Genomic DNA, 27,336 nt, shown 5'->3' with positions numbered 1-27,336 from the left:
GATATATGAACCGTTTGTCTTTTTATATTGAGCAATATTTTATGCAAATGCAACATTTTATTACCTGCAACCCGTATTTTGTACATACGATACATATGTAATGAAAATATATATATCTTGATATATTTAATAATTAAAAATCTGTCGAGATTTTATAGAATATAATGTTGCATTTTCAACAAGTTAGTAACTTAATGTATTATATTATACATATTATATATATTTTTAATTTTCATGAAAGCTAATATAAAAGAATAGTGTATATATATATATATATATATATATATATATATATATATATATATATAATATATATCATTGAACTAACACTGTTGATATACATATTTATAACTGCTGATCATCTTAGAGCTGAAATTTATTCTAAATATGTTTATATGCGTATCCATATATGCGGTATATAAAAAGAAAAAAATTCTCGTGCGTAACTGACATTAATTTGGAACGCAAAAAACGAAACAGCCAAAAAAAGCATGCACTTTGCAAAATTTGCGACTCGTCCCTTTCTGGCATATTCGCTGAATACCGAAGATCAGCGGCTTATGAAACATGCAAAGCAATCTGCTCCTTGTGAAAAGAGATGACGCCTTAACCTGGAAACCTACGAAACCGTAGGCGGATATTTCAAAACGGAGGATGACGCGAACAGTGCTTCATAGCCCGTGACGCTCATCCGTTCATAAAGAATGCATCTACCATCTCGCAAGGTAAACTTTCCCGCGCGAACATGGAACGAGAATTTATCAGTCATTTTGCGATGCTTTCGTTCACGTTTCAGTACGAGTTATAAAATGCATTTACCTGGTGCATATATGTCACAATGTGTCTTGATTATCTTCATTATCCGAAGAAGTCAGATTTGTTTCTACTTCTTCATCTCTACACATCCGCTTCTTCAAGAGAAAGGATTCTATGAATGACTTAATATTTCCTTTTAGCGAAAGCAATACTTTGTTCAATATTAATTTCTACCGCTTCTCTTTATGTTATAAGCGTTCGTATTTTTGTACGGGTTTCAACTTCGCCAAGAAAATTGAATTTCTTTAACTTCCCTGGACTACACCTTTTTTCAGAGAGCGGATCTGGCGGTTGCTTCCATGACGATTAATTATGCCAGGGAAAGCGTAATAGACTTTACAAAGCCGTTTATGAATCTCGGAATTGGAATCTTATTTAAGGTGAGTTTTAATATCTTATTCGTTAAATTTCTTTTACGATTATATCTACACGCAATATCATTTTCATCATCCATTTATTAAAGTACAGATGTTTACCTCCAATGTTCAATTTCCTGATTACATACTTCAGTTTATACATTTATTATCCAGTTTATGAAAGCGATGTCCATATGAGGAAATCATTATCGCATACTACACAACATAGAACGCATTGAATAATGTAAAACATAAACAGGTATCTTAATTATTCCGCGATTATCGACATATGCAAGATGAATCTCTAATTAAACGTAAAGAAAAAAATTAATTCATCAAATAATAATAATCCGCATCTCGTAGTTTCATAATTTCTAAATTCTCTATCTTGTCGTATCGTCAAATATTCGTAAAGAGAATCATTGAATACCATCGTTCAGCGAAAGCTAATTGTTTCGTGCCGCGTCGCGCCACGAGACGGGATCCGTTTTAATTAAAATCGTAGCGTGACATAATTTAGGTGCCATCCGGTCAACCGACGAGGCTCTTCTCCTTCATGAATCCGCTCGCGATCGAGATCTGGCTCTACGTGCTCGCCGCCTACATGCTCGTGAGCTTCACCCTCTTTGTGATGGCGCGCTTCAGCCCATACGAGTGGAACAATCCGCATCCGTGTCTGGCCGACAGCGACGTGGTCGAGAACCAGTTTAGCGTCAGCAACAGTTTCTGGTTCATCACCGGCACCTTCCTAAGGCAGGGCAGCGGACTCAACCCTAAGGTACACTCAATGAGGTGCTCCGTTATTGGACTATGTACTTATTTTTTTACAGTCGCGCGTAAACCGAGACTTGTCTCATCCGATATCACGCTAGGTTCCTCTCACGCGTTCGAGCATAACGAGTATTATACGAATCTTATTCATGAGGCAGCGCGCGTACATAAATCCATCATCTTACCGAAGCGCAAACAGTATATGTATACATGTTTACAGGTGCTCGTCAATTCGTTTAAATCTGCTTATGTTGCGAAACATGTATTTGCAATATTACAGAGAACTATAAGAAAGTAGAACTACTAAAACTAGAAAGATGATCAGACGCTGATCAATAATATAATAACAATTTTTAATTTCGCAATAATTTTTATAAAGAATATTACACTATTATTTGTTTTTTTCAAAACCAATTAATGCATTATTCGTATCATTTATCATCGGTTATTGCAGAAAAATCTTATGTACAAATTTCACACTTTTCTTATATACAAATTATAGATGCATTAATTAATTATTGAATTTCTAAAATACGAGGTTGAATCAAAAATTATCCGCGTTTTATTTCTACAATTTATTACAATTATAACAGAGAATTTACAGATACATACATAATTTTTCCACACATACACAATGTTCCACACATTTTTTCCCTTGGTTTTCAATGCACTTGATCTAGTGATCCACAAGTTTGTTCATATTCTCAGAAAAAAATTTAGCCATGCATGCATTTGTGTCTTTCGAAGTCCATAGAAAATCAATGACCTGCTGTTGCTCATACAGTTGAAATACTGCAAAATCTGAAGTTTAAGATCTTGGATTATCCACCATAACCCTGATCTTGCTCTTTCAAATTATCATTTCGTTAGTCCACTCAAAAAAGAAGTTGTTGATCAGCGCTATACAGTGGAAAATTCAAGATCGCAAAATCCCTAAATTTTGAAGTGTGTGAGCAACAGCAGGTCATCAATTTCTTACATTACGGATTAACATATGAAAGACACCATGCATGTGTGGCTGACAGCGCAACCAAAACCATTTTTCTCTGAGGATATAAACAAACTTGTGGAACGCTAAACCAAGTGCATTGAAAAGCAAATATGTGGACTATGTGGAAAAGTGATATGTCTGTAAGTCCTTTATTATAGTTGTAATAAATTGTAAAAATAGAACGCGAATAATTTTTTTTACTTATGTATATTTCAAATTATAATCTGGTATATTTAAAATTATAATATATCATTTAAAGTGCCTTATTGTTACAATAGATTGTTGCGTTTTAAAATTCAATATCGATTACCTCTCTCCCGTTAGCGATGTCTCATTAAAAAATAAAGCAGCACGTACCGCGATTGCGTTCAGAGTGCACTATTGTGTTTTGCCCGACACGCCGAAGAATAATACGCTCCTATAATTCCATCGAAATAAAGAATCGTCTTTCGTGCCATTCGAGAGACTGGATATTGTGAAAGAAGCCGGTGGAAGAATTATAAACGGTTCGCGCCTCTAAATTATTTTCCAGCAGGGAATACGACGCGATGATTGAACATGAACGGCCGCACTGTTGCGTTTCATCGTAATCCTATCTTCGAATCAGGTCAATCAGGTCAATTTGTCACGTGTTAGTAACGTCAAAACAAATGTCATTGCTTCAGGTGACCGAACGCACGCCATCACGCCTCTTCTCGTTTATGAATCCCCTCGCTGGAAATCTGGTTGTCCCTGTTAGACGCTTACGTGATGGTTTCGCTGACAATATGAATAGTAGCAAGATTCTCACCCTACGAATGGATGGAGCTGTCACTCTATCCAAACTGCAATCGTCCTTTCCAGGTACGCACCTGCTGAGTGGTGCGAAATAATCCCGATTGTGTAATTAGATCTTTAAATAAATATTCTCCAAAATAAATAAATAAATATATATATATATATATATATATATATATATATATACATATATATATATAACTGATAATAAAGTCATTTTAAAATGACTCTATAATTTTTACTTGTGATTTCTCGTTACTTTCTACTATTCTCGCATTAACATATTACACAGATAAATAACAGATATAATTATTTAATAAATAAAGAATGGCAAATTAAAAATATCTACAGCAACAGCTTTTTAATGCAGTATTTTTTTGCGAAAAAGAAAATAAAAAAATCGTTACATTTCTCTTTTTCCAGAGAATACATCATATAAGATAAAAAGATAACGTTTCGCGTCATATCTGCATTTTCAATTTTTCATTTTTTGTAATCGAATGTTTACATACGATTCTATAGAATAATACAAAATATGTAATAAAAAACTATGTACATATAAATTAAACAGTAATCTCTATGTTCAAATCTGTATCACTTGCCGAGGATCATTATCATATTGTCATCAGGATAGTCACGTGAGCGTCTTAGATCTGGATAGTGACGACATTTCACTACTGAGAACTGTAAACGAGTTCAGCCTGACCAACAGCTTTTGGTTTACAGTCGGCATACTTACCTATGTAACAGGGCAGTGATCTCAACCCTACGCGCCACCAGAAAAAAAAGAGAAAAAGCAAGAAAAAGGAAAGAAAAGAGAGAGAGAGAGAGAGAAAGAGAGAGTCAAAAAAGCTCTGAGAAATAATGTTTTTTAATTTATTAACAAACGCGCGCAGTTGCCAGCATTTTCGAGAAAATTTGTCGGATCTCTGAAAACTCGCAACGTACAAATATACTCGCGTCAAATATCAACTTCATAGATATTTTACGGCGCTAATTAAAGGAAGAGCTGCGTAATTTATGTGTTCAGATATAAGATTTCGGCTTCTCCCTGAAAATTTTACGACGGCAAAATACTCGTTTAAGCAACGTGTTAGCGAGACCGGAGAATAGTGAATCACTTTACCGCACGGCTCAATCAAATTTTGTTCAAAGCGTAAAATGGAACGAGCCATTTCTGTGCGCCGTAATCCTGTACTTCTCTTTATACATACATGCATTAAAATGTCGATCCTCCAGTTTTTACGGCATCTCGGTGGAAATTTTCTTTTTACGAGAATGTATAAGTTGTTCGTTTGACTTTATTATTCGGTCTAAATGTTTAATGGGATAATAGACGAAATCTATTTAGAATAGAATAATTTAATAATAATAAGAAGAAGAATATAATAATAAGAATAAGAAGAATATAAAACATATAAGAAGATAATAACAATAATAGAAAAACATAATAATATAAGACATAACATAATAATAAGAAGAATATAAAATTACAAATTATGTAAAATTTGTAATTTTATATTCTTCTCATTATTATGTTATGTCTTATATTATTATGTTTTTCTATTATTATTATTATCTTCTTATATGTTTTATATTCTTCTTGTATGAAATTTTTGGTATTCAGTAATTTGACAACTTAAACACTCCGAGAAACAATGAATGATTATTGTCCGCGTAAGTTATTATATAGTAACTTTCTTTTTTTCCCTTTCTTAAATTTATTTCCAATAGTATTAGCACGTCAAAGAAAAACTGATCCCCAGATTTACTCGAAAAATAATTACGATGCAACAAAATCCTTTCTTTATGCTAGAGGTATGTTTCCTTTTTACGCGTCTTCATTCACGCTGCGCAAGATCATGTGCGAAACAGTTTTCCACCCTTTTTAATTATATATATATATATATATATATATATATATATATATATATGTGTGTATGTATATATACTTTAGAAATTACTCGCTCAACCATGTGTGAAAAGTAATAGAAGAAGAAACTTTATTAGCCACAATATCTCAGTATAACTATATCTTGCGGGAAATAAAAGATACGACAACCGGTCGATGAAAATTTATTTTAATATCTATCGAAGAGTCTAATATGTATACAGATTTCTTTTAGTGCTTCTATATAAATATAAATAATAATAGAGAAAGAGATGTATTTCTCTATAATAAAATTATTACATTGATTTTTTGAATATATCTCTCTTTAATTTTACAATGTTACGTAAATGAAGAGAACGAAACTTTATCCATATCTTATGTAAAAAGATTTTCTTTTGCTCCTGGGAAACATTATTCTTTTAAAGTAAACTTGTGTAGAAAAGCAATATAAAACATGTTTGTAGTCTAATTGTACTGCTGCATTTTTTCCGACCACGTATAAAATGTCGCAAATCTCTCAGTTACATACACAATTTTTAAATGTAATTTTTATTTGCGTACGTGTAAAATTCAACGAATTTTATATTTCAAGGTGAAAGATAAATAAATATAAAATAATGGCACAAAAGTATGTATAAGTACACTGTGCATAAGTATCATGAGGAACGTTATAAATAAAATTAAAACGTTATAAATAAAATTAAAAAGAACTTTAAATATAAAATATGAAACATTTGCAAAATTCATAATAAATTTGCATTAATATAGCTTTATAAGGCAGCTAAATAAGAGGATATTAAATAATATTTCAAATTAAAATATAGCGTATTTAAAACTTAAAAAAAATATTTTAATAAAAGAAAACAATATCTAATATTCCGCAAAGTGATGAATAAAATCGCAGGTTGTAATATTATTTCTGATATAGAAAAGAAATATAGCAAATAATTCTTTGCTCTTTCATTATTTAGTTTGCAAAATTATTATTCCTTTGACTAGAGATGTAAAAAATTATATATTTTTAAACATTAAACAAATATTTTCAATGCAAAAATAATTTGGTTTTCATTATTTTTTTTTAATAGAATATTATTTTTCTTCATATTTTTTGTGAATATAATAAAGAAAATCAAAATTTTTATATTTTTAATTAATTTTTTTAAGTAATTTTAATGAATTATTATATAAAAATTATTTTGTTGCAAATTATATGAAACATAATGCATGAAAATTTTTATTATATACCTAACTAAAAATTATCCGAATTATGTCAGCATCATTTTAATCGCAAAAATCTTATTAACTCATTACTTTCAAAAGTAAATTAAAATAAACATAAAAATTTTATTTTTTTATAATAAAATAATGAGTAAAGTACATTTAAAAAAAAATTACAAACTGCGTTTTTATATCAATAATAAAGATAATTCTTTCAAGTTCAAAAGCAACTTGCAATAATCAAAATTTAAAGATACTAAATATCTAAAAAAGAAAAGAACAAAAAAATAAGGTTTATTTTTGTTCATGAGAAACCATATTTTATAAAAGAAAATTGTTTCTTTCTATTTACATCTCTACCTCTGATATTCGGACTGATTTTTATTTATACGAGCGTTGCATGTAATAGAATAAGATGAAGAAAACGTCGGTGCAGAATAGTGTGCAATTGGCTCTCAGTTGTCGAATAATACGTGCAATATTGTATAGACTTTCGTGAATCTCACAAAAGGAGTATAAAGGAGAAGTATAAACTGGATTGGTAACGACATTGCTACTGTGGACAATGGAGGCATTTGGAATGAAAAGAGCTGCCCGTTATTATTCGCGCCATATCTTTTTCTTTTCAATACTGTACTTACAAAAATTAAAAAAAGAAATAGAGTTTACTTATATATGTCATGCTTTATTCTCGAAATCTCATCGTGCTTCATTTGTGACACATTTTGATTACATATACGCGATTATGCAAAAAAAATTCGTGCCGAGTTACATATAATATTCAAGTAATTTATAACAGAGAAATTCCATCGAACGATAAATGAATAAATACAAGTTTAATCAAATTTTCTATTTCTCACCAAACATGCTAGGAAAATACATATCATCCCTGTATATGCATATAAGTCAATTGCTTTTTAATTCCTTATTTTTACATATCGTTACAGCAATATTTTATTGATTTCAATGATTATGCAAAATATTGACGGAGTCTGATAATATTTATTAGAGATGTGTTTTCATGTTATTTTTTCTGTCAGTTTGTTTTATGATATTATTTCTCGCACAACTTACGTATGTGCAATAAAAATGTACATATACATTTAAAAAGAACTTTAAATACTTTTAAGTAACTTTTATATTTAAAAAGAATTTTAAATACTTTTAAGTAACTTTTATATTTTTAACATCGATATACACAATATGAAAATAATCCATCAATCCTTTTTATCAGATTTATCTTTTTAGTTGGTACACTACAATGGATTAATGGACAATGAACTTTTGTATGCAAGAAGCACGGTGTGAAAGTAACTTCGCACGCTAGTAAACTCTCTCGACGTTCGATTCCTCCGCTTTTACGTAAACGGCTGCTACGGATGTTCTTTCGACGAACTGTAGTATTTCGAACGGTATTTTCTAAACTTCTTACTTCATACTATGCATTAGAGAAAGAAAAAAATGCTGTTAAGAAGTAGAATTAATAGAAAGAGTAATTTGGATATTTTGTAATTCTCTTGTCGTAATATTCTTATTGTTACATAAAATATGACGAAATTTTTTAATATCTAAAAAGAATAATAAGAAAAAAAATTATTTATTTGTGAATGCCTTCTGATTCACAGTTTATATTGATTATAGCGAAGATATAACTAATTTTTTTATATATTATAAATACCATAGAGAAGAGATATATACTGCATTGCGCTTGATATTGATTCGCATTAAATGCTAATTACTGCCTTTGACAACACCCAAAAAATGCAGCAATGCACACACACACACACACACTTATTCAATCATTCGTAGAACGCAGAAATTTGTGTGGTTTGACGTGTTATTCGAATGATTAGACATGAATTATTTTCCGAACAATACCAATGGCAGGGTAAAGATTTCGTTTAACCTAAATATATAGGAAAATAATTGCAAATTATCAGTACACTTAGAATATAATAAATACGAAAACAGAATATAAATAAAAAATGCATATATTATAAAAATGTGTATAAATAATATTAATTTTGATATTATTTATATATTAATTTTGATAAACAATAATTTTGACGTTTGGTAACGTAGTACGTACTTTATAACGTCATTAAATCATCAGAACATGATGTCAATTCATCTGAACTTATAAATCATGAAATATGTGTGCATCGTTTTTTGCTTTAGGTGCTTGTTTTTCGTTTTCAAAACAATATTAATAGTTATAAATAATTGCACGAATATCTTCTGAGGTGTTTTAAATGAAAAATATGAATAAAACAAATAATATTGTTAATATTTATACAAGAAAGAAATATATAAAGAAATTATGCTAATATATGTAATTGATAATTCTACTGCATCGATTTCTTAAATAAATTCCTCATTTTATATAACTGTCCATTATGTATTTGTCAGTAAATATATTTAAAAGTAAATATCAGTCTGCTCGATATACTGAACGTCTACTGACACAAAACATCGCAGTATTTGCTCGATAGAAATATTCCAGAAAAAGAAATCATAAGTAGAGCTGGAGAAAAAGATCTCATGTGAAAACATAAATATTTATGGTATCTGTGCAGCATGTGATGCTAATTGACTCTGGTGGTACGTGTATGCATGCGGGGTTGTCATCGCGACACTGTCTCGAGTGTCAGCAAATGGTATTTCACGTCATAGCAGGCGCACCAGGCATTATCAAGAGTCGCCGTTGAACAGATATAGGAGAGAATGTAATATTGCAAGTATAATAACGTGCCTTTCGTATTAAATTTCTTCGCACACACGCGCGGAAAATTTCTTCCGTCGATATCGGGATAATAATAAGCGAACGGATTGTTCCCGGAAAAGTCGTTTCACACGAGCGCAAAACACGCGGATATTATATATTCGGCTTATGAAAATTAAATACATTCATTATTACTCTTTCGCCGGATATTACCGCGCGGTAGAGAATTAAAATCATTTGCACATCTGCTGAATGTGGGAGGACCGCTGTCTAACACGAGAATGAGAGGAGCCATTTACGAGTATTCCATATTCGACAATAGCCTCCGCAATCCTCGGTCTCGGCGTTAATGCGTTGAAATATCCGATAGACTGCGAATTTTAAACGAGATCCCCGCGCGTATTGCATTCCTTTCGCACTGCCGCGCGGTATTTCCCGTCAGGATCGATCCCGCTCCTTAAATCGACCTCGTCACTCATCCTGATGCGTTTCCGATCGATCTTTGAATCTCCTTACGATTCTTCGCGACAGAGGTGAGAGAGATCCGCAGTTACATCCACAGTTACATTGCAAAACATTCACATGTAAAAGATCCTTTTCACTAGAGCTTTACGACGGATATTCCTCTCACGTGTTTACAACCAGTTTGATTTCGATACTGTTTGATTTGACTGATACGCGAGTTAGATGATCTCCGTTGTCTGACAAACTGCTAACTGATGTTGTTTGAAAGGACTATTCGAAAACACATGTAATTGATACAAAATTTATTCATTGCGTTTCCAAAATTATAACTAATCACGTAATGAGATTATATTAATGTTAATCAATTATATCGCGATCTATAAAATAATCTTTCAAACAATTAATACATTAATATTTTTGGTAATGAAATCTATATAAATGAGTAACAAATACGATTAAATTAATAATATTCACGGAGCAAAATTTGACTTGTTAATCGATTCCCAGATGTGTGATTTAATTGTCGAATTAAAATATCCCAATAATTACTGAATGAGAAATGTGATATTATTTCATTGAATTCATTTGAGAGATAAAGATGGAAAATTAATCCTCATTATCAGGCAACTAGTACGAGAATAGTAGGCGGCATATGGTGGTTCTTCACGCTGATTATCATCTCCTCTTACACTGCGAATCTGGCGGCCTTTTTGACGGTTGAAAGAATGATAACGCCAATCGAGAATGTCGCCGATCTTGCGGAACAAACCGACATACCTTATGGTACTTTGGAGGGTGGAAGTACGAAAACATTTTTCAGAGTAAGTATAAAATTTAAAAAGAAAAAGGTTAAAAATCAAGAGATTAAATAAAAAATTTTATATTTCTCGAAATGTGGGGTATGCTTTTCAATTAATGAATTAAAAAGTATAATGCTAAGTTAATATATTGGATTTTTTCCCTTAAAAGCACTTTCTATCTCATTTCTCGTCAGACAGCGTTTTGCGTTTAAATTCTTGTGTTATTTTACAATACATCAAATGATATATAATTTACATGAATAGACATTAAAATGTGTGTGCGAACTTTGATAATAGAAACATTACATTAATGGATACTGTAATTCATTGTATTACGAAAACTCGAGAAAGATATGATAAATTGTACATTTACAATTATATTACATAGCAATATAAAACATCAAATTATGTATCTGCTATATTTATATTGAAATAGAAAGAAAATATATATTTAAAAATATATTGATCTATTATAATTTGTGATATACTTTTGATAATATTATCGTAATATCAACACTCTTCCTACATGATGTTTTATCGAAAAACTACATGTTATATAATTATTTGTTGAACAAAAACACTATTTTTATAAATCTCTCTTCTTCTAACCTTCTTTCTATGGAGACACGAGCAAATTAGTAAGAGCAGTAATAAACAAAAAATATCTGAATTTAACTTTATAATAAATAACATCAAAGAAAGACAATTTTTGTTTAATAAACTCTCTCTGTTTCATAGTCCCGGTGTGTTCAAAAATTTTTTTAAATATAATATCAGTTAGTCTCTTTTAATAATATCTTTATTTAATATCAATTTTCTCATTTTTTTTCAATGCATTTTAAAAATGAATTTTTAATTAAAATTTTTTAATCAAACTTTATAATGCAGACCAGAAAACCGAATATAAAGCATTATAGAATTGGACAATTGGAATTGTATAATTTAACAGGACTCGAAAATTGGAATCTATCAGAAAATGTGGAGGTTTATGGAATCGAAGACTCCAACTGTGTTCGTTCAAACTTATGAAGAAGGCGTAAAAAGAGTCTTGGAAGGCGACTACGCATTTTTGATGGAATCGACTATGCTCGATTATGCAGTTCAACGTGATTGCAATCTGACGCAAATAGGAGGCCTATTGGATAGCAAAGGATACGGAATTGCTACTCCGAAAGGTAAATATGGCTAAGGATAACAATGTAACTTCTGTTGAACAAACGTTTAATTTAAGAGAGACAATTATCAAATTTAACATTAAAAGTTAAGAAGTTTCTCTAAAACAGCTGGTGGCTAATTAAATCTTTGCAAAAGAAAGATCAGCTTCATTAACCGACATGGAATATGTACCTTTAAATTCAAGGAAAGTATTTTGTCATTGTATAAAGTAACTTGTACAGTGTTAACTAACTATACTATATCGAAATAATTCTATTTTCCACGAAGCAGAAAGAATTCAAAGAATTTCTCTGAAACATCGTATATTTAAAATATATTTGATTATATATTTTATTAGATCATATATATATTTGACATATATTTAACTTGCAATTTAACAGTGAAGTTTACGCTCGGAATTATGTCACTGAGGCAGAAATTGCGAAACCCTTGACCAGCCTAACGAAGGCTTTTTATATGCAGGCTCACCCTGGAGAGATAAAATATCTCTAACTATTCTGGAGCTGCAGGAAAAAGGTGTAATACAGATCCTCTACGATAAATGGTGGAAGAATACCGGCGATGTGTGTAACAGAGACGACAAAAATAAAGAGAGCAAAGCTAACGCTCTTGGAGTCGAAAATATCGGTGAGTTATATACGTATATATTAACGAATCCACCCTTTGTGAACTGAAATTGGACAGTTTTTACTACAGGCAGATATATATGTTAGAAAAGATTATAACGACTAACGAATTATTTCATAAAATTATGCATCTAGAAATTTACGCATTGTAAATTAGAACTCGAAGCGAAACTGTTTCGAATAGTCACTAATTACATAATAGGATATTTCTCATAAATTATATATAACGAAGCATATCAAGATCAAAGACTTGCGGATTGATTAATTCCCATTGAATTAAATCCCGGAAATGATTGCTTTGAACAGCTCTTTCACGACATTCATATGGTTACTTAACCAATTAGATTATTAAATTTATCGAGATATCTGTAAATTTATCGAGATAACTGTATTTTTTTTAATCATATATTATCAATGACGTAAAAATTTTGGATAGTAACGTGACCTATAAATTACATTTGATGCTGTGAATCTCTCAACTACAATATGTTGAAGCACACTCCAATGACTATACATTCACATATGCGCAGACGAAAGAGTCGTGTTCAGTGGTCATAACTTTCACGTACGGTACGCCTATTTTAAGTTTCAGTCATTTTAATTATAAAATATTCCGTTTGTTTTGCGAGTATACAATATGATTTAAAGTCATGAACAGATATCTTATTATATTACGATACATAAATTGAGAAAAAATATTAATTGTAAGTTCGAAAATGCATGAACTAAGTCATTTAAGAAGAAAAAGATAATAAAATATAATTTACATAAGTCATGATGCGGTAAAACTATTTTTACAAAGAGTATTATGAAAAAAATTAATTATTTATTATTTATATTCGAGCAATGTTTTTGGATTTAATGCCTTTGTCTTGTCCGTCTCTTTCCATTAAAGTTACATTTATGATACTGATGTTAAAATAAATATCGATAATTTTTTTACGGAAATATCTTATACGAACATTAAAATTTTTTTTCTTAATAAGTACTGAAACGATTAATTTGTCACTATATAGTAAAGAATCATAACATTCGAGTGCGATGAAATCTGAAACGAAGAAAAAAGGAGGCTTTCAAGTAAGGCGAAATCTCACACAAAGTTCGGGAACGAATTTTTCTTAGAACTTTTCGGAAACCGCTTCCGAATTTTTATGGAAGTCACAACAAGTTACTTCTTTTTCTTCTCGCTTTGATCCGAATTTCTTTTTTTTTCTCATTCACGGAAACTCTCGAGTTATCTATCTACTTTGCCTCCTTTTCCTTTCTCTTCCTTCCTTTCTCTCTCTTTCTTTCTCTTTCACCCCGCTATAGTCTGTGACTTGGATAAGTATCCACTTTGCCGATGGTGTAAATGTACTCGACGAGACAGAAAGAAGAACGAATCATCCCGGCGTCGCGTTGTGGCGCGAAAATCTCGCGAAATTACAGTTGAATTGCTAATCTCAGTTCTTTTCAATGTCTCGATTATTTGCCATAAAAAATGAACGATCGTCGCTACCTTTATTTCGCTATTTCATAAAAGTAAGCAGTTTAGAGAAGAAAGCTCTTTTGTCTTCACAATCTTAAAAAATGATAAAACAGAAATGTGAAATATAAATTGACTTTTTCTTCCTTCCGAAGCTTTAATGACATAAGAGAAAATCTCTTCTTAAAAAGAAGAAGCTCCCGTTGTAATTATCGAGCTGATTATTTTAAATTGAAATTATTTACAGGAGATTTCACAAAAATTTAATTTATTATTTTTCTTTACAAAAGATAATTTTTCTATCTAAGTTAATAATATTTCTATCTAAGTTAATAATAAATATCATCATTAATTGTTAATTTTATTGATGGTAAGAATTAAAAATAAAGAAAAAGAATAAAACAAAAAGTTAACTATGTGAAATATATAAAACTACCACACACCAAGTAAGTTTTATCAGCGTTAGTTACTTCAACTTTAGTTTATATTTTGTTTTCCTAAAGTTAAAACTGAAAAAAAAGAAAAAAATATATAAAACCATTTAAACTGTGGGTTCTTTTATATTGGTTTAAAAGTAAGAAGAATTGAGAAAAAAATAAACACAAACACATAAAAAAACATCAAGTGAAATACACTCAAAGTTAACCGATTTTAAATCATATAAAATATATGTACGATACATTTATTTTACACTTATTAATCCATAAAGCGAAATCGATAAACATAACAGATTGTAGCGACATAAAGATAACAGTATCGGAATTTTGCTCGAATTCAATTAGTGTCTCTACCTCGCGCGACCTTGCATTCCATTTGCTCATTTATCTTTGAACATCGCCAACTCTGCGAATTTCCGGATTAACTTCGAGAACGATGAGTTACGGATAATTGCCAAGTGTTTCGCGAGAACTCGTCCTACTAGAAGAAAACTTGGTATATATCTCTCGACGAGCAGAACTTCCTACGTGAAACTTGAATTGGCCTATAGGCGAACAATGTCGTGCGACCTTTCTCCGGTCCGTGGCTTTCTTGATATCGCTTCGCGAAACAGGCGCGAAACCATGGCGATATCATGGCGTCCGTGCGAGAAACTTTCGTCTTTCCGGCGACAGTAAGTCCGGACTGTCGTCATAAATCATGCCGGTGTAGTTATGCAAATCTACCCTGCATCCCCCGGGGATCCCGGCTCAGTTGTCTTGCCGTCAACGATAAGTGGACACTTTTTAGCCTGTTCAAAAATTCCTCCATCCTATATACTTTGTACCTCTTTCTTTCGGCTTGAAATATATATATTCGAAAGTTACCCGCGAGGATATAAAGAGTATTTGCCGACAAAAGTCAATGTATTTTACGAGGTCTTATCTTACTTTGTGATCTTATTAATTTTTATTTTACATAAATTAGAGTAAAATAAATTATAATGTAGGGAAATAAATTAATAAACTATCGCCGATAAATTTAAAAATTCTTATATAAACGAATTTTTTAGCAAAAAGAATTATAGTATTATAAATAATAGCTGCAAAAAAAATGATCAATGCACGATTAAATTTCTCATGGAAATGAGTATCTAAGAAAAATTGAAAAGTTCTTCAAAAGTAAACTTGTTGACTACTCCAAAGCGAACTTAGCATACTGTATTTTTGATCAGCGAAGTAAAAACTCATCTTTAATCTTAATTATATGAAGAGAAATATCGATAACTTCCTTCGAATTTGAAGTGTTTATTTCAATCGCATTGGCAGAAGAATTTGTCCTAATTTTATATAAATCACATATATATTTTTATATACACGTATTCATTTTTAACAGTTCTGAAATAAAAACGGAATTAAACTATTCGATATTTTTCTCTACAAATTTTCACAGTCATTATCTTGATTAGTAATTTCGATTGTAATATTGCTTAGAAAAATAAGAAAGAAAAGCAACACGCATTGCATAAATTTACTAAGATACAAGCAGATAATTTCAATTTTAGGAACAATTTTGCAAAACAGTCGTTAATTACAAATGCGTTCTTGAACTTTCGCATACTTCTCATCCTCCTCCATCAAGCGTGAACTAAACTTCACACTCCAAGCGCGTAAATACTCCCCCTCCCCCCCCCCCCAGGTTTATCGTTTTTGCATGTGATTCTCGCATCGCAATAAATACAAATACCCGGCCATTTATCAATATATGTATATATGTATATATGTATATGTTTTCACGCATACGAATATTTCGCCATATAGTTTATCCATGAAGCAACGAAAAGCCGATCGATCTGAAAGCGCACGCTTCGCTTAGATATTGCGCGCACGATTTTCCGCGGCCAAGAACTTTTTATTTCTTCTTTTCCTTTTTCTTCTTCTTCTCTTTGCCCTCCGACAAACTAGCGAAGATGGGCAGGAGTGAAAAAAAAGGAGACACGACGGCAAGACGGATTCGAGATGGAGGATAAACACACCCGTATTTCGTGACTGCCAACGGCGTCCCGCTCGGTGAAATTATAGAAGGGCGAAGGAATGAACCCGCCGGCATTAAAATAATGAGCTTCCGGTCTTGTCATTCCAGGCGGTGTCTTCGTCGTGTTGCTCTGCGGCCTGGCGCTCGCGATCTTAGTGGCGATCCTCGAGTTCTGCTACTACTCGAAGAAGAATGCTCAATCGGACAGGGTAAGTTAAGCAAAATGCCGACAGGACGGTACAGAATTTTATGCTTCGCGTGAACGTGTTGCATGAGTTGTACTTTCTCTTGATTGGGCGAGGTTGTTTGAGTCTCGAACTAAAATTTTAGTACGTTTTCCACGATATAGCTATTTCTGTTTTCCAAGTTATTATTTACTATATTTTTGGCGCGTTTTTATTATAATATTATTCATCTTAGATTGAGCGTGTAAATAAGTATATAAAATAATAGAGTAAAATTTTATTCCGATTTTCGAAAAAAAAAAAAAAATTATAATAGTATATTATCATTAAAGAAAAAGAATTTATTATCACATCTGCAATTTAGTCAATTTGCTGTTCCTCCATTACTCGCATCTTCATATCGAATATCCGTCTTTTCGTATTCTGACAATATTTGCACTCTGACAATGTATCGAGTTTACGTACAGCATACACAGTCAAATGCGATTAGATACGATTAGATGTTAATGCGATAAGTCGTATTCGCGCAGCTCGTGATCAAAGGAGCAACGAGCAATGAACGGTCTCGCTCGACGGAGAAATCAGCCTCTTGCATGCGTTCGGTCTCGTATGATCGTCTCGTGTGTATTGTGTCTCTTGGTGTATGTTGTACCTGTCGTATCGGCGTCTGCCTGCATCGTCGGCAATCACCTTGGCCGGTAAACATACATGTGCACCTCCTGCCCATCTCGACCACGTTTAACCGCTCTCGACAGTCCCTCTGCGCGGAAATGGCCTCGGAATTGCGATTCGCCGTCCGCTGCGGCTCCCATCAGAAGCCCACCGCGAAGTCGCGCAATTCCGCGGCCGCCGGGCTGTCATACGGAAGAAGAACGGGGTTCTGCTCCACCGCGGAACACGAGGAAACCACCTACATACCGAGCATCGAGTTCCCGCGATTAAATGGTGTAAGTCTTGTCCCGCATGACGGGCCTGCGCGATCAATCTCAATCGGCGTCTCCGAGAGTACGCTAAATTTTCACAATTTCTATTTTGATTTTCGCATATTAATTAATTATCCCTCACTATTCTTATTGTAAATTGCAGTATTCTGCTTCTGTTTAGCTTTTATCTAAATTTAAAGAGAAAGTAACAACGATTCGCGTACACAACTTATGTAATTGAAGATTCCATTCGCAACGGATTGAATGAACAAATTGTCATTGACATATATATTCGCGAAGAAAAGTAGCGTAACAATCAAGAGAGATACAAACGCGGTAGCGGATTATAGAAGCTTTCTGAGGAGAGCCGATTGCTGGTCGCGGAGAGCGATACTCATTCCACGGTAATTCAATTTCACCGAGCAAAGCCAATTCCGAGCTCGGAATTTCTCTCGTCCTTTGTATTAGCGAGAGAAAATATCTTTCTGAGAACTATATGCATGTGTAGTCAGTCGAAAATCCCGCGATTCGCAGTGATTTGCCTTACCGTGCTGAGAGTATAGCTTCTAAGGAGCCCAAAACATTTCGTTTTTATATTTTAGAAAGCTCAAATCAGGAAAATCATATGGATAATCAAGGAATACAAGCACATAATACACATCTCGACAAGGGAGTACAATTATAAACGTCAATTAATTTTCTTCTCTTACGGATTTCACATTGTTCTACATCTTTCTGTAAAGTATTATGACGATTACATTTTTGAGTAATTATTATATGTTGACTTTATATCTCCGAGATTTCTTTACGCGTGTGCATTATGAGAAATATATAATATATATAATATTATTACAATATGTTTCTTTTATTATTGCACGTTCGTATCTCTCGCAATCTTTAGCGAATTGCCTGCGGTGTCGTCGCAGGGATATATTGCACACGCTTATCATTACAGTATATCTAATTGCATGCATATATTTCTAATAATAATAACGCGTTCTATTGCGCATTATATCTTCGAGCGTAATTTAGTAGAATTTCTGTGGGAAGTGATTCAGCTTTATGTAAATATGTGACACAAGAATGAGATTGATGTCTAACATTATCTTTTGATTGATTGATGTCTTTTCCCTTTTGAACAAAATAAATCGATAATGCTCATCTTGAAGACTTGAGAAGAATATATTATATTCTGATAAAAATCTATCAGAGATGTATAAAAACTTGCAAGTATATAATTTGTAAGTATTATATTTTTTCAAAAATAGAATAATTTTAAACACATAGGAAATAAATGTCCTAATACTTAAAAGCGTAAACATCTTAAAGTTTCAATCTCGCGATACAATTTTTTCGGGTTTATAGACGTTATCCTTTTTTTCCAGAATATAAAATCAACAAATAAAAAATAAAAAACTGAGGAGAGAGAAGAAACTTATCACAATTTTGCGACAATGTATCATTTTATATTTTAAAACTCGTCGTTGCAAATTATTAAAAAAAGTTATCCTAATTTCGTATCATTCTTAAAATTAATAAAAAATGTTTGTTCCCTTTTGTCATCCTTTATTTATACTTACTTTATTTTTATTAATAATACTTTATTTTAGCAAAAAGAAAAGAGTTATAAAGCAATTATTACAAAAAGTTCTAAAATAATTCGCATATTTTCCTGCGATTAAATATTTAATCTTCCCATCCCTTGTATTACGGCGTTTAGATAGCAAATATTAAGACGTGCGATATCTTTTATTAGCAGCGGAAATTTCGTGAGACGTTGACACGCTTCGAAGCAAATTTGCGCGCGACAAGAGCGATAATGTATCGCTCTTTCTCTCTCTCTCTTTCTCCTCATCTCTTTCCGCTTTGACATCTTCTCTGTCTCTTCCTCTTGTCATGTAGACTTCCCCATTTTAAAGTTTAATTACGACCATGCCAAAGTAGGATTAACACAACTCAATCGACGGATCTGTCCAAAACTATAGTAACTGTTATTTCTAATTCTAACGTCTGGTTTCTCTTAAGAGATATATAAGCTATCTTTCAGGATATTATTTGCAAAATATTGCTACAATGACGTAGATTGATCAACTAAAAAGGTTGATTCCATTCAAATTCTTCAATCATTCACTTAGTCTTTACGTCCCTCCCGTCAAAACATATGTAAAAAAATAATTATTTTTTTAACAAATATTTTATTTGCTCGGTGTACATTTTCCCGTATATAATCGAGAAACTATGAATCGTTCACGAAATCGAATATATTGTATCGTAGTACATACATGATTTAATTACGTATTTAACTACGTATCTGACAGTAATTAACTCATACTTGTGCACACCATTTGTCGCTGACACATACAGTGAATAGCGACATCCGCATTGTCGAGAAAATGCAATTGTATTCAAGCGAAGATGGTGTATTCTGAATTCCAATAAACCACATCGACCGCATTATTCTGTCTCTCTGTTAGTTTTGAATACTCTCTATTCGTTATTTGTCACATTATCACAGTTATATCTTTTGAGTAATAACTTTCGTATTGATTCACACATAAATAAGTTTAAAAATAAGATTTAATTCTTTTAGAAGAATTTTTAATTCTTTTAGATAAAAACGATAATAATTGCATAACATATATCATATAGAATTCTGCAAATGTGAAAAATAATATACATTGATATTAAAATAATTGATATATATAGATATATAATATTATATATAGATATATAATTTTAAACTTCCTATGCATTTCTATAATTTAATTATATATAAGAGAATGAGCACAGACACATAATTATTAATACTTTGTTTTTCTTTTTATACTGTGATTATTTATGTTTTTTAAAATCTGTTTTTCAAATTTTAATTAGAATTCACGTTTCTCAAATTCTCACAAAATTGCGCATAAGAAAGTTATAGCATAGTTTCTTAAATTAAATTAATTATTCTCCCTTAAAAGTTGCAGCACAGTTCTTTAAAAAAATTAAAATTCTCATATTTAATGATCTTGTTATCATTAATGTTAGAAGTTATTAAGGCATTAGTTATTAGGAGATAGTTAGCTACATCAGTACGTTCATCTATTATTATTATCTTTTATTTCGTAATTACTAACATAAGATCGATGTCTAGGCTATATTCGCAGATAGACTATTCGCTTTTATGAACCGTCTTCATATACTTGTCTTTTAACCGGCAATATATCTGCGTGTATCCCACGCGCTTCGTTCCATTCTAAAAACGTGATCCGAAAGCTATAGCGGCACTACTGTATTTCAGAATTCCTGGCAAAAAATTATTTCGCAGAGCACGTGCTGCTCGTTTCAAACAGACAACTCTAAAGATGTAGTTATCAACGCTATCGCGCACAGCCTAATGATAACCTTCTCTCTCTTCTCATGCCTCTCTACTTTTTTAATAACTTTTTAACAACTTGGTGCAACTTTTAATAACTTGTCTGTGTCTACTTGTGTCGTTGTCGATTCTTTGGTCGGTACGATACAGCTAACACTTGCGCTTTCTTGTTTCTCAGCAGGAGGGTGGTGCGTTGTCGATGACGGAGATGAAGAAATCATTGAGCTTCGATCAGGTGTCCCATGGCGGCAACACCTAGCACAGGCCTCATCCTCATCTTCGTCGCCAACAACAACAACAACAGCAGCAGCAGCAGCAACTTCAGCAGCAGTCGCAACAACAGCAATTGCCGCCGTGCAAAGTCACTCCTACGCACACGCGTCACACACACTGCCACTCACATTCACACCTACACAGTCACCATGCGCACAAACACCAAGCACCTCCGTCGAGGCAGAGACGGGGCTCTTCGGGCATCATCTTGGGTCAAGGTATGATTGTCCATCAACCACTGAATACCTATTATCCCATTCCATTATGTTCGCTATGTCGAGCGATATGTCGATCGTTATGGTTAAATTTGCATGGGATAATTTGAAACATCGTGGGTTGTAAAATTTAGTCAGAAAGAAAAAATGTCGTCAATTATAGAGTTTACGTAGAAACAATATTTTTCTTTCTTTCTATATATATATATATATATATATATATATATATATATATATATAATTAAAATGTCAGAAAATTATTTTTAACTTTTTATTCTTTTTTTTTAATCTCTAAAAATTTATTTTCTATTGTTTCCATACTTATTATACTGCTGTAAATATTTAATGCATATATTAATTACTTATATAAATATAGTATTAATTATATTTATATCCACGATGTATTAAAAAAATATTTCATGCTCACAGCATGTTCAACTAAATTTTAATTAAAAAATATGTTTATCTAAATTTAAAGTTTTATTGATTATATAAAAATATCGTGATGGAAAGTTAAATATACTTATATCTATATTATATTATACTATATATTATATTATACTTATATCTTTATGTACTTATATCAATGTGACTTCAATAAAAATAAATTATTAATTATTATTATACATCAGGAGGTGACCATCCTGAGAATATTCTCTGGAGATTCGATTGCGACCTAGCGGGTGAACCAGACGTAGTCATTTCCCCGCCGCCACCACCACCGCCGCCCTCGGTGACGGTCTCGAGGACCACGACTCTTTGACCAATACTGGAAGAGGTGCCGACAGGTGTGCCTGCTCAAAAGGAACTATCTACGCAGGCTTCGGTGGTCATCAACGTAATCGATCAAAAGGAGACGTGCTTATAGCATATATAGTCGCCGGCGCAGATCGGTAAACCGCAACGAGGGCCATCCCGCGCCGACGACGAGGTCGGATCATCATTGATTGAAAGCGTGATGACGAGAAACTGATGCTAAATGATCGATCAATCGGACAAGAGAATTATTTTTTTTGTTTTAAATGAAATACATTCTCGAACGTGGTACCGTGTAGTATTCGCTATTGTTCCGACAGTAAACAAATATGTATGATACGACTATCTCGATATTCGAAGAATCAGCGAAATCGCACCGGCGATGTCGATATAAAAACGTATGATTTAATCAAGATAATGGAAGCTATATAACTATCTTGGTTCGTTATAATAGAAGCCGATATCTCAGTAAACGAATAGTTTCTGAAACTATTAGGATCAAAGTCGATCTATGAAAACAACGGAATGTTATTTCAACATACCAGGGACCCTCGGTATATATAGCTGATGGAAACATACGTCTGACCAACAAATCGAGCCGGGATCAAATCGAAAAGTGCCAGTGCATGAGTGTCATAGATCAATCGTGATAATAGGAATAATAGGGACTGCATAGAAAATGAAATGCCACGCGCAATGCCAGTTGACCAGGAATTGCTCGTGTTTCGAAATTTTCCGAGGCAATGGTAGAATATCGAGTGAAAAGAGCCGAACATTTGTCCGAAGTGTGTCCAACCAGACTGATCGGAACCGACCGCGATGCCGCGGCATGCGTGTCGATGGAACGCGAGTAGGTTTCAAGAGCCGAATTTCAAATTACACATATCGAAGCGAATGTAGAAAGCTGATAAAGTTCGTTTGAAGGCTGGTTTTCGCGTACAGAATTGTATTTCAGTTATATTGCAATTTGTAGACTAGAAATTTTTCGCGGAAACCGCCGAAAAACCATCCATTATAAAATAGCTAAGAGAATATCCGCGATTGCCTCTTAACTGGTTGACAGTAATATGCAATTACTTTACAATCATCGGATTTTGCGGTTTCTGTGAAGGCGAGCGTCAAATAGATTGTAAACTCGCTGACACAGTCGCACGATAAAGCGATGCCAACGTCTATTGGAATACAATTTCCAATGACAATAATTTCGGACTGTAATTTTTTGCAACATAATACTCGCGCGTGAACTTTCTCTTTCATGATTCTTCCTCGATCTCGATCAAAGAGATGCGAAGCGAAAGGAACCAACATGAATAATCAATTATTAAACAGCTAAGTAAAAATTTCACATGCGATGAAAAATATAGTGCAATAAAACATTGAGGACTGTATCATATGACTCGGACCAAATTCAAATTAGTAATCACTGCCGAATTTAGCCTAAACAAACGTCAAAGCAAATAAATGTCCAATAATTTTTCAAGATTGATGAATATAAAAATTAAATTATAACAAGTTGATACATTTGATGCTTCTTATTATGAAAATTCATATTTATGTCAAAATTTTTTAATTTTTCTAAATTAATTCACTTTATTATGAAACATTACATAAAATATCATTAGCAAAAAGTAAAATCAAAATTTAATTTTAAAAAATACGCTGCGTTTCTAACAATCTCTTATTGGAAATCCCCTCGAATCATTTAATTAGAGAAACAAACAACTCAAAGTTCGAGTCACAAAAAAGTTACAACAAATCCTATCGTATAATAATAATATGCGTTTTGTATATATTATAAGTAATCTCTTTTGCCATGTTAACACCATACTACGTTTGCGCAAACAACGTATGTATAAATAAACGAATTAGTAAAAAATTAGTTATTCCTAAAAGGAACACACACACACACACACACACACATACATTGGCACAATTATATAATTTACATTTAAAAAATTAATCACTAAAATTGAGAGAGTCGTAAGATGCCTGAAATGATGAAAAAAAAGAATACGATCACTTGATGAAATCTCATTGTATTATGTATAAGCAAAATGATACACACTAACTGTTGAAAAGTGATTTATAAATCTTTTGTATAAATATAGTATATATGTGTGTGATTTATAAATGCACTTATAACGTAATGTATATGTATAAATATGTATATGTATGTATACGTCGACATGTGTGTACATAAATACGAGCATATTACGTGCGCTTGTGGTAGATGAGAAAATCCGAGGAGCGCGCGAAAGACCTAGTCATATTTTGACACAATCGAGTAGTTTATTATCACTGACATGTGTACAGCGAGCATTTTTCACGAAAAGATAGAAAAAATAGATAAGCCGATTAACTGTTTTTAGCTATACGCGACGTTTCATATATTGTGAATATATTATATCGCTGTTTGTTGAGGAAATTACGTCGTGTGCAATGAATTTATTAATACGTTACACTAGTCGTTGGACAATGGGAGTGAATGTATAAGTGTATGCATGCGAGTACTTAAGAAAAAAAATTTTGTTACAAGAAAAGGAAAGAAAGAAAGATGAAGAAATAAAATGTGTCCGAAAGAACGAGCAATCCATACTGCCACATCCGACAAACAATTCGCGATTTTCAACACATTTATACATAACGGCGTTATATGAAACAGTTAAAAAGTTAGAAAGCGGAAATTAATTTATCAGCGAGTGCAATGATTCCATGTACTATATAAGTTTACGCGAACGAAAAAACTCTCATTTGAAAATCCGATATCGGTAACTGCAACATAATGACGCATTACTTTCATTTGCGTAAAAAATATTTCTGTACATCTCTTTGTGAGAGTTTTTTTGATATTTCTAAAAGCGACTATTATTGTGATATATTACAGTGTTTTTACGGCAAACTAAAGCTTTATTTTTTTTCTTTGTCGAAGAAGATGAATGATGTAAAACTCAAATTAGGAGCTAACAACGATTGGTTCATTGGTGCATTAATAATGAAAAATAAACTAAAAAGAATGTCTATTAGCAACGAGAACAACAAATGTCTGGATACATTCTCTACATCGAAATAAAAGGTTTAAACATCGGTTGTACAATATTTAATAATGCAAAAAATAAACATTTTCGACGCTCATAAAAATTTTAATAACCTACATAAAATTAATATATTTTTCACAATGTTATTATTACATATAATAGTTGAAAACTATTATATGATTTATTTGTCAGAAAAAAAGAAATTATTTTTAAAAAACACTTATAGTTGAGTAATCATAAAATGAATATCAAAAAGCAATATAAGAGCAATATTTTTTTTTAAAGAAAAAGAAATAAATTTGTAAATATATAAATACTTTCATAAGAAAATTTTACAATTTTAGGTATAATATTTTATAAAAACAATTTAAAAAAAAACTAACCCTTCAGAATAGAATTAGAAATTAGAGAATGAAAAAGAGAATTACGATATATGTTCTATTTCTTATTGTATTTGTGTCTTTTTTCGATATATTGAATTACCTATACTTTTATTCTTCTCATCTTTCTCAATTTATTCAATCTATTGGACTGGTTATTGGACACATTATGGTTATCTAACTTCTTAGCTCTTTTGTAACAGTGAGGTGAAGCAATCAATTTCTCGTCTCATAAAAGAATATTCAATGAATACTTTTGTCGATCGCATGCATAATTCTGCAATTGCATTTCTCCATCGCAAGTAATTCTATCAACGTAACATTTTGTGGACAACATGACAAGTCAATACAATATTCCATCAATCGTAACTAACTCTTCAGTAAATCATTTGAATATCCCTATCTTCGACCAGTCACGACCACTGACGGTTGCAATGCTTACGCCAATCTCATTGTACATATCCGCATTTCCGACAAATCTGCTGGGAAGATATCTCTCGATGCCGCATACAATCGATTTCAACAATCCGCTCTATAGACAGTAACTATGTTCGACGGATTTCGAGGAAATTGTTTCATCACAAATCTACATTTGTATATAATCCGATATCCGTAGAACAAAGCAGATAAAGCAGTCGGCGAAATATGTATGATTGGATATTCCGCAACTCTCAGATTCTCTAATCGGGTCAAAGACTTGGTCATGTTCAACGAAAAAAACAGCTCAAGTAGAAACAATGTGATAAATAAGTTCTAATGCTTAACTTGATATAAGTTAATACGTTAACAGTTTTATGTATCTTTCGAACGTTTTCGTTTTCGATTTCAATTAATTCCTCAATTTTATAATATAAACATTATATATGTTTGTTTTTAATAAATCGTTATCAAATTAATCAAGTAAAGAACAATTAATATTTATTGTTTATTACTCTCTAAAAGTGAATCAGTGTATTATCACTGTAATCAGTGCTGTACTTATAACTGCTTGTAATCAGTGAGTATTTACTGTTTTTAGTGAAAGTAGTATATATACTACTTTCACTAAAGAGTGAATCAGTGTATTATCACTGAAAAACAGTAAATACTCACTGATTACAAGCAGTAAGTACAGCACTGATTACAGTGATAATACACTGATTCACTTTTAGAGAGTATATCTACTAATGATAATCATTGATGTTTTAATCCTTATATCTTTTAATAATTATTTATAATAGTTTGATAATCAATTTTCTACTCCGCAGTTATTTGAAAGTCATAAAATTATCTTATTTTTTATTGTAAAGAACATTTTCCGTAATTATAGATAGCGGCTGAGATAGTGATAACTGTAAATATATCAAAATACAGTTATAAATATTAAATATTGTTGGAATATGTCATACTGTTAATTACACTCTTTTTCGTATCATCGAAAAAGAAATGTTCAAATTGTTAAAAAAAAAGTTAAATCGTTATCGAAGTAAGCACAGCCACGTTATATTGAAAATTGCATTCGTTTAATTGTATCGCTTCAAAGAGAGTACGCTAAAATCCAAGTCATTCCCTGACACTTCAGACCAGAAGAAAAATGAGGGAAAAGTACCTGAAACGTAATATCGTCAAACGAAACTGTCAGAAATAGTTATTATAACATTAACATGATTTTATAGTCTATCTCTTGAAATATTTTTCATAGCATAT

General features: G+C 32.0%; 1 protein-coding gene across 4 annotated transcripts in view; it reads left to right on the top strand.

Moving 5' to 3' along the window:
- LOC145976753 (glutamate receptor ionotropic, kainate 2) overlaps positions 1–22,250 on the top strand; it is a 149,047-nt gene extending 126,797 nt beyond the window's left edge. The window contains exons 11-19 of one of the 4 annotated variants that reach the window (XM_083108108.1): positions 1,092–1,196; positions 1,693–1,950; positions 10,631–10,828; positions 11,757–11,982; positions 12,446–12,610; positions 16,634–16,734; positions 17,466–17,655; positions 21,170–21,482; positions 22,112–22,250. In XM_083108108.1, the coding sequence (XP_082964234.1) occupies positions 1,092–1,196; positions 1,693–1,950; positions 10,631–10,828; positions 11,757–11,982; positions 12,446–12,610; positions 16,634–16,734; positions 17,466–17,655; positions 21,170–21,482; positions 22,112–22,118 (1,563 nt within the window). In that variant the 3' untranslated portion in view covers positions 22,119–22,250. Of the gene's footprint in view, positions 1–1,091; positions 1,197–1,692; positions 1,951–10,630; positions 10,829–11,756; positions 11,983–12,445; positions 12,611–16,633; positions 16,735–17,465; positions 17,658–21,169; positions 21,483–22,111 lie in introns of those variants that run through there. The other 3 variants (XM_083108109.1, XM_083108111.1, XM_083108110.1) reach the window with 3 other exon arrangements.
- The last annotated feature ends 5,086 nt before the right edge of the window (positions 22,251–27,336 follow it).

This window comes from Camponotus vicinus, unplaced genomic scaffold (assembly GCF_025532165.1).
Source record: "Camponotus vicinus isolate PSW18456_S1 unplaced genomic scaffold, iyCamVici1.0 SCAF_9, whole genome shotgun sequence".
Classification (NCBI taxonomy): Eukaryota; Metazoa; Arthropoda; class Insecta; order Hymenoptera; family Formicidae; genus Camponotus; species Camponotus vicinus.
The sequence above is the reverse complement of the archived record's forward strand: the minus strand, read 5'-3'. Positions and strand labels throughout refer to the sequence as shown.